The following is a 9,335-nucleotide window of genomic DNA, read 5'->3' as shown; positions in this document are numbered from 1 at the left end:
ACCTGGCGGCGACGGGGTGGCTGTTGCTGCTGGCCCTGCTGCTGGGCGAGTCGGGGACGCGGGCTCTCGCCTGCTTACCCTGCGACGAATCCAAATGCGAAGAACCTAAGAGTTGCCCCGGTAGCATCGTACTGGGCATCTGCGGTTGCTGTTTCATGTGCGCTCGGCAACGGAACGAGAGCTGCGGGGGAGTCTACGGGCTGCACGGAGCTTGCGACCGGGGGTTGCGCTGTGTCATCCGACCGCCGCTTAACGGAGACTCCATCACCGAGTACGAAGTGGGCGTCTGCGAAGGTGAGAGGCGGCGGGACATCATCCCTCCATCCCCCGGGGTGGGGGGTACCCGCTGGGCGGCGGGGGGGGGAAGGAGGGCGCCCTCCTTCCCCCCCCGCTGCCCGCCTGTCCCATCCGCGAGGGTGTCTTTTAACCCTCCCTGCTTAAAAAAAACACCCCTGTTTAAAAGTTTCACCCTTAATTTTCTGAGCCGAAACTTCCAGGCTCTTCTACTTCTCGCTTTCCATAGCGCTTCGCTGGTTTGCTAATAGCTTATAGCGACTACTGATGCCCGACTAAAATCCTGTGGTAAAAGGGCTTGGGAAGGGGTTTTGGCAGATGGGAGATCGGCGGAGGTCAGTCGTGCACGCATGGTGCCTGTTCCGGATTCCCCTTCTCTGTAAGGAAACACAAAGGCTGATCATCTGTTGTAAAGTTTTCCTTCCTGTTCCTGTCACTTAATATCTCCCCGCCTGTCCTACTCGGTGTAGGATGATAAGGGATGTCTCTTCCCCTGCTGGAGCATCGAGGGGGAGGGAGAAGACCCCACGGCAAAGTCACTTCTGCTTCCTGCCGGCTGCTTGTGAGGTGATGAATTGGTACGAAATGCAAGAGGAGTTCACCCCCCACCTCCCCCACCTTCCAATTTTGTGTCTGTCAGAGTCCCTGAGATGTATTTTTTACGCATAATAATTTAACAAAAGGCCAAAGGCAGATTTTTAGTCTCTTTTTGTCTTGTACCTCCAGCTCCCTTTTCCCCCAAGTTGAGGGAAAACATGGCGCTGTAAAGAGATTACAAATAACCAGTAGTTTGGGATATGTATAAATGTATGTGAGACTCGGAGCGGGAGCTTCGACAATTCTGGAAAAGGAGAGGGAGCCGGTCTGCTCTCGGCGGGTAGAGGGCAGTAGAAAGTCCGGAGAGCTGGTGAGGCAGCATCTGTCCAAAAAAACTTGCATTTAAAATGATGCACTGTTTTGAGAGAGCTAAACCCGGTCACTTTCAGTGGGCAGCTGATCTTTGTCCCGGCGCTCGTTATTAGTTTAAAACTCCGTTTGCATCCCGAAGAAGTAAATCGCAAACCAGAGCGGAGCTGGGCAGTGGGTCCCGCCTGTGCTGTAACCAGTGCCGTCAGCCTGTGCAGTTGTTGCTTGGGTAGGACGAACTCCGGGGTTAAAAGCTTTGTTGTTAAACAGTTAAAAATGTCCCTGAAGTACTTAGAAGACTTTGGTTGAGACCATGTTGCTGGATATGTACATTGCTGTAGTCTCTCTCTATTACCATTATTTTTAATATGTATTGGAAAAGTTTTCTTAAATAGAAAAGTATGAGCAAAGAGGGAATAGGTACTTTAAAAACCTACCTGGTTTTGCATGAGTTTCTTTCTTTGCATGCTTTCAAGTATAAGCTTGGCTTAAAGAGCTTTTGTGTCGTGTGTTGCCCCCCCCCCTTGGTTAAAGGAACTAGAAGCATGCAGTCATTAAATGCCTTAATGTTTCAACTCCCTTGCTGTATCACAGAGTACGGATGTCTCTGGCAGTTTAGGAGTATTTCATTCCTTTGAAGTGATGCAATCTGTATGTTGCTGTAGTTCAACTCGTAACACGTCCCATCTACTGTTGAAAATAGTATGAAGCATTTGTTGGCAAGATTGCATTTCAATTAGTGTTGTGGTTAGGAGCTAGTTCCAGCTGTCCCTATAAGAATAGTCAGGGAGATAAGTTATCTATTTAATTTTCATTCTCGTAAATGAAAAGCGACTGAGCTGCACCATCAGCCTAATAAATAGTCGTGGAATACCTATTACTGAATTGTCAGGAAACTGCCTCATTCTAACCAACAGAAGTAATGTGATGTTCTTCATGGTGTGTGTTGTGCATGAGGGGTGGCAGCAAGGAAAAAAGGGGACTTAGTATACTACCTCCAATCACAAAAATGAGGTTGATTAGCTCTATTTTTTTGATTGTGGTGACCTAAACAATTGTGCAGTTTACAGGCACACATGCAACAGGCTAGGCTGGTGATGCCTGATGTGCGAGTAGTACTAAGCCGCGCCTTTATCCAGTAACAGAATAAAGGCTGCTATTTTTTTTTTACCCTGTCTACTGGGAGTGCAAACCCTTTCTTACCCCAGTTCAGGGAGGAGGAAATGGAAGTGATTTACAGAACTGTGTGACTAGAAATTGATGTTTTTACTCTCCTTCCTGTCTCTAGCCTTTTCTTTCACTGCAGTTTTTTACACTGAAATGACCCCTACTGGCTACAGTTATAAGCATTATTTTTTTTATCATTTTTGAAGCTTCAGCAGTGTCTTGTCTCAGAGTATCAGCATTTACTAGGCTACAGAAAACTTCAGGTGCTGGAATTGCAGCAGGTAAAAATACTTGTCTGTTAACTTCATTTTAGTATTTAATGCACTTGGCATAAGTGAACTCTGTAACACCTGATGGAGAAGTCTCCGTGGCATCTGTCACTGGTAGCCTCTCTTTCTGAAACTAGAAATGGAGTAGTCTTTGTTAAACCAGTGTTTATTAATGAAATCTGTTGCTGATTCTGGGTTCTTTTCTTTATCCTTTTAAAACCTGAGGGAAGTCGTTGTTCATCTCACCACCTTAACAATCCACATCTTTATGCAGTTCAAAGGCTTAATTTGTGGCACTGTCCTGAAGTGTGTAAATACCCTTCCTGAATGTAGTTGTATTATTGGTAAAGAATAATTCTGAGGTCAGCTTCCCCCAGTGTAGGTGGCTACCCTTTCCGATGGGCAATCTTGAGAGGCTTCGCACACCTCCAGCTTCTGCTGGCTTTACAGGGGTGCTGCTGGATTGGTTTGATGAGGTGTCGAGAGCCTACAGCCCCTTCCAAACACTCTTAGCATTGAGAAGTTTTGAGCTTAAAGCAGGGACTGCCCTTGGTCTCTGCCTTTGAAGGTAGACCTAGAGCTACCTCCTAACTAGACTGGAGTTCTCTAGAAATGTGTTAGTCTTGGCTTCTGCAGCAGTCCAGCTGGGCAGGATTCCTGCTTTCCGGGGAATCGGAAAGCCTTGGAAAAGCTCTGCCAAAGAAGTTTGGTTACTCTGTGAAGGCATTTTTTGTGATGGCTCTCTTTTCTCAGTTTCAGCACTTCCCCAATTCCTGGTGCTTTTAGATAGAGGCCTTGATTGCTTTGCTAAACTCTTCTAAGGCATAACAGTAGCATATAAAATAACACGGAAAATGAGCTGAAATTATTTTTAACTGTGTAATAGAAACATAATTTTTTTGCGATATATTTGAAATGCATTGTTAACAAAACTGCTAGTCTCACTCTGTTCTTTGGTTCCTTTTAGAATATACTTCCATATGAATTAGCGTCTAGGTAGCCATTGAAAGAACGTATTTCTGCTCTGGTAGCTGACCAATAACATGTACTACTTTGTTTTGGGTTTTTTGTTTTGTTTTTAGTGGGGTTTGGGTTTTTTGGGGGGAGTGGGGAATACAGTTATTGCTGTGTTCTTTTTGCCTGCTGCAGGTAATTTAAGACTTGCCTTGAATACTTGAGGCTTGTCTGCCTAATGCATAGCTTCTGAACTGGGGTTTCCTTGGGACCAGGAGAAAGCTGCTGTAGCAGATTTTAGGCAAGTATCAGGAAGTATGCAGGTTAATCCTCTAGGACGATGGTAGAAGCTTGCCCTACTGTGGCTAGTCCCAGTCTCTTCTGCTGAACTGCATCTTTTTGGGAGGTTGGAGCATTATTGTCTGTCTGACTCCTTGTTGGGACAAGCAGGGAGAGCTTTTGGTGTTCTCCTCCCCACCCCCCCACCCCCCTTAAGCCTACTGTGTACTAATTTGCCTCCCCTGGAAACATAATAGAGTAGGATATGTAAGGGCATAGTATATTGTATGTAACCAAAGTGCAGTGAAACTGGAGCTGATGAGAAGAAATGAAACTTTGAAAACCTAGCCTTTTTCAAATTTGGGAGGAGGAGAGCTAAGCTGTTTTTGTTTGAGCATCAGTTTATATGTATGGTAATGGAGTTCTCTTCTGCTTTTCTGGAGTAAGAACAACTTGCTTACAGACTTGCTAGTATTTTTACCAGAAGTAGTGCTGCTGCTTATAACTTCTGTAGCTAGTACCTGTGGAAAAACCTTGTTTTTGTTCTCAGTCCCATGCTCTGTATCTGATGGGTTAGTGGACCCAAAGCCTGGAACATGAAGCTTTGTCTCCAGACAGACTTCTGTACAACATGCTTGGCTTCTTGTCTGTGATGCAGTCCAGACCCCTAAAGGTTAGGTAGTATTTTGCTTTGAGTAAGAGTTACCGAAGTTCAAGTAATTTAGAAGTCACATGTGGGCGACCTTCTTGTTTATATCTGTTTGACTGGAACAGTGTTGCCCAGATTTCTTAACTGTTTGTTTGTTTTCTTATTCTTTTATGTAGTGAATGGCTGGGGAAATGTCCAAATAGTTCTGATGTCCATGTGCGTACAGCGAACTTCCTGCACCAACACCAAGTGTTAGAACTGATGGTCTATTTGGGGACTTAATCAGTATTAAGTGGTGCACCAAATGATTGTTGGTATGAAGATAGGCAAAATACTTGGTTCAAAGGCTATCAGTAATCCAGACTATCAGGGGAGGAAAAAATGGAAAAATTATTCATGGTGTCAAAAAAAAATTATCACAGAAATTACTGAATTTGTACAACTGTAAGGAGAAGTAATTCTTTGGCAAATGTTCAGCTTCTGATATGCTAGTCTTGACCATAGTTAACGGTCCCCTTCCCCTACCCTGCAGAAAACACTTACTAGGCACACAGTGACTTCTTATGCACAGGTTGGATAATTTATAAGCTATTTCTACTCTTGTGTCGATGCTGAAATCTTAACATCGGTAAGAACATGTAACTTTGATTGTGGCATGGAATTTGAATTAGATCAGGTGCTTATTTGACTTGAAAATGGTTTCCTCTCTGTTTCTGGGCATCATGTTTCGATTTTAGAAATCACTTGGTTCCAATATTTCAACAAAAACAAAATGGAAAAGTCCAGCAGATATGAGGAGGGATACTGATGCAGGAATTGGTAGGTTTTTGCTGTTGTGGATCAGCACAGTTAGTTTAAAACTGGAAATCTCACCATGGGTAGGCTGAATGACTAAATCTCTTCTGTTAAAAGGAATACTCTCTTATTTATTTATTTTTTTTTAAACCATTTGATCTCACATGACTGTGCAAGCATCCTCTGCTGATGTAGACTTTTTCCCATAGAAAATGGTTATTTCATCAGGTTCCCCAAAATCATGCTGCTTATAAAGTGGTGGGCTTTGTGGTTGGTTTTTTTTTTTTTTTTTTTAAACTACCTTCAAACTTGTCAGATAGTAACTTCTGCACCCCTAGGAATGTTTGCAGTTTTAAGTACCCTCTAGCTGATTCAAGAATACTTGCATAATTTAACTTCTTGCATAGTACTTAGTCAACCAAAATGTCATTTGACTGACAGGCATATTATGCAATAATTAATCCATTAATATGGTTCAAAAATGCCTTCCTCTTCCCCTCCTTCCTTTGCACCCCCCCTCAAGGATTCTTCATCTCAATGAGTAAAGTTTCTAGCATCTTGCAGGCAGGACCCAATTTTTCTCTGTTTTAATGGATTAAATACATTGTAGAAGTGACCTATTAAATGTCTCTTGTGACTTGTAAACTGCTTTCATTTGAGAATGCATTTGATCCACAGGGAGTGTAAACTTGGAAGTGGTGAATTCAGGGTTTTGCCTGAGTCTTAACGTGGCAACAGTTGTGTAGTCTGACAAAACTGTGTTTTAACTCTGCTTTTTGGTATGTATGCATGCGATTTGGAAAATGACTGATACTGACATAGAAAGCTTAGGTATATGGAGAAAATTACCAATATAAACTAAGATGGGAATATAACTTCGTATAAAGGTTATCTAGATTAAATTCCACAGAAGCATACAGATTAAAAAATCGTTCCTGAGGGAGCTGTAGTCTAAACAGACTAGTTTGACCATGTTTGGGGGAAGTAAGCCCTTAGTAATGTATTGAGATGAATGGAAGCAGTTCGCACCTTTACCAGAGGCAATATTCAATCCCCAGCAGCTTTCACTGGGTATACCGGGTACTTAACTTCAGCATCTGCAAATCATGTTAACACCTTGTGGGTCATGAGTGTGCAAGTCTTTCGGTAAGAAAACAAGCAGGAGAGCATAGGGTTGTGGACAGGGGGAAAAGCACTAGCTCACAGGCATGCACCCATTCCCCTCTTCTTACTCATTTCCAAAACTTTAAGCCTTATATAGCCAGCTACCTTGATACTGATAGGCTTCAGGTGGTTTTTGTTTGGTTGGTTGGGTTTTTTTTGTTGTGGGTTTTTTTTTAAATTAGTGAAAAGTCTAGCAAGTGTGACATTTCTGAATCTGAAAGTGCCCATTCTGTTGGGTCACTTATCCTTCAAACAAATTAAACTTCAGTGTTTTGCTACAGCTATGTTATGCTCTGTTAGGGTTATTTCAGAAAGGCTGATTGTATGCATGTGGAGGTGGTTCTTCCCCTCACTGATGGGCTGTGATAAAAAGCTGGGGTCGTACTGATAATGGTATTACATGTGCTAACATAAAATGTGCTGCCTTGATAATAGAAACACTCAAGTTGATGTCTGTCTCTGTTAGGTTTTAAAAAAACTGAAAAAAGCCTTGATGCTAATTCTAAATCCAGGGTATGTTGGGTGTAATTCCTCTGAAACATTCTGCAGTTTTGGTGTTCAGTGACTCTGCGTTAATGACCCCGGGGGGAAAAGTGGCAAAAGGTTTAGGATGTCAGGTTTCTTCTAATAATGTGGACTGTTCTTGGTGTAGGTTGCTTTATTCATAGCCCTGTTCCAGAATTTGTCTTGGGCAAAACTTTTCCTACTCCTGTCAGCTTTGCCTCTGCTGAGCAGCTTAAGCAAGCTGCCAGCCAGCTGCTTGTTTGCAGCAAGGCTGATGCGTGCTGCTGTATGTGCAGGCTTCTGAAGTGTGTGGGTGCAGAGTGCAGCTTGGGGGGGGGGGGCGGAAATTGGAGTTTTAGCCTCCTTTGGAAAATGGGTACGAAGGTTTGGCCTTTTCCTGAGGCTTTAGCAATTATTTTTTTTAAAGAGTTTTCTAGAGCTAGAGGAAAAATCTGCTAGGACAGCTGAAACGCTGCTGTCCATGCTCATTCTTATCAGGGGAGTACTGGCAGAGGCTCTGTCTGACCAATTAAACCCTGGGACACTGTGTAGTATTTTCAGTCAACTATTTACAAACAAGATGTGGTCCTGGTCATAAGATTAAAATAACTTGCAAGTTTTTTTTTCAGGTGCTTAAATGTCTAGGGGTCAGACTTCAGAACTAATTATCATTTCAGACCATCTTTGGGGCAGAAGGCTATTGGAAATACCGTTCAGTCTTGTTGGGGGCAACCCTAATAGCAAAAGTCTTAAAAAACAAACAAAAGCCAAGCAAAACAACCCCCCCAAAAAGCCAATTAAAAAAAAGGGGGACGACGACGACTACGTGAACTGAAATATTGCAGACAGTGTGGGTAAGGGAAAACTGTAAGCTTGAAATAGTTGTCTAAATCACATGCTTCGCTTACTGCTTCCATTTATCTCCTTGCTTTCCTCACAGCTTCTGTGGAGTTTCTGATAATCGAGTGGAAAGCTGGTTTGTTTAAATACTTTCTGCATTCCTTAGTATGAAATAACTGCCTTGAGACGCACGCAGAGCTGCTGCAGTGAAAATCTTTCTGGCAATACTGGGGATTTGATCACCTGAGATACATGCTCTAGTTTGAATAAGATAAAGCAGGCAGTCAAATTATAGACAAGCCTTACATGTATGGTGTTCCTGAGGTATCTAAACGTTGTGGTACAGTTTTGCTTTCTAGCTTCGACTAGAAATTTTATCAGGAGGCTGCAAAGCGCTTTTGTACTGATGTGCATTCCACATGAAGATTTGATCTTGGAAAGTGGACCCTTCCAAAAGGTGGAAAAAACTGCTTTATCATGAAACTCTCAGCTGTGTGTTTTACCAGAGAAGTTTCTGCCGGCTCTGGTCCCCGATTCATGAATTTACTGAAGGAGTAAGCTGTGAGAGGGAAGAGGATTGCAGCCAGTGCATGAGCTCAAACTCACTTCAAGGCTAGCCTTCCTTTCTGCTGCTTTTCAAGGTCTGGGGCTGGGTTTCAAGCATTCTTTAGTGGTGATTAGTCATTTCTATTGTTCAGCTCCTCCAAAACATGAATTTCCTTTCCTTCGTTCTTTTTTCCTGTTCAAAGAGAAGCCAAAGCCTACTGGCAAGAAGTATTTCCTCTTTTTTATTTTAGAAAGTCTGTAGAATCCTTTCAGAGTCTCATACCATCTTAATGAATACCACTGATTTGAAAATGCTGTTCTGTATACCAGTGTGCTGGAGCGGTGGGGCGCAGACCTTGGGTCTGGTTTGATGGAGAAGCTTCTGAAAGGTTCCCACCTTCCCAGAGGGCAGTACCAGGCCCAGTAAGGATCAATTCTGTGTCACTGTGAAACCCATTCTCTCTCCTCCTTCAAATGCAGGATTTAAAAGGATGCAAGAGTCTGTAAGATGTGACTTGGACTGTTTCAGATCAGCAATGTATTGGATGGTGTCTTTGCTCTTTCAGCATCCTGAGAACCTGCCTGTCACACTTTAAAAAAGGCAGAAATAGCTGAGTAACGTGCTGCAGACAAATGTAAATTATGGGAGTTCACTCGATTCACTCCAGTTATGTTTAGTGCCCCCCCCCCCCCCAACTGTAATTTAAGATTATTGTGGGTGCAATGCTTGAATATTAGTTTTCAACAGTGGTACATCAGTGACCATAACAGTATGTTGCTTGTAGGTTTGAGGTGATGCATTAACTTTATAAACAGTGAAGGAGAACAGTATATTGTTTTCCAAACAATAGCTGATATTCATTAAATGTCCAGAAAGGAGGAGAAGGGTTGGGGCACAAAAGAGAAAATTCTGTGGCAGGCAGAAGGAATTGAGGACTTCAAGGGAGGGAGAGCAAAAAATTTAAGCA

At 42.8% G+C, this 9,335-nt stretch overlaps 1 protein-coding gene across 1 annotated transcript in view; it reads left to right on the top strand.

Annotated features, from left to right (window-relative positions):
- Positions 1–2: 2 nt before the first annotated feature.
- CRIM1 (cysteine rich transmembrane BMP regulator 1 (chordin-like)) overlaps positions 3–9,335 on the top strand; it is a gene marked incomplete at its 5' end in the record, with an annotated part of 202,358 nt that continues 193,025 nt past the window's right edge. Inside the window, one exon of the mRNA XM_010581266.1 lies at positions 3–294. Coding sequence (XP_010579568.1) covers positions 3–294 — 292 coding nt within the window. The remainder of the gene's footprint in view (positions 295–9,335) is intronic.

The sequence above is a fragment of the Haliaeetus leucocephalus genome, unplaced genomic scaffold (assembly GCF_000737465.1).
Source record: "Haliaeetus leucocephalus isolate CR32 unplaced genomic scaffold, Haliaeetus_leucocephalus-4.0 Scaffold752, whole genome shotgun sequence".
Lineage (NCBI taxonomy): Eukaryota > Metazoa > Chordata > Aves > Accipitriformes > Accipitridae > Haliaeetus > Haliaeetus leucocephalus.
The sequence above is the reverse complement of the archived record's forward strand: the minus strand, read 5'-3'. Positions and strand labels throughout refer to the sequence as shown.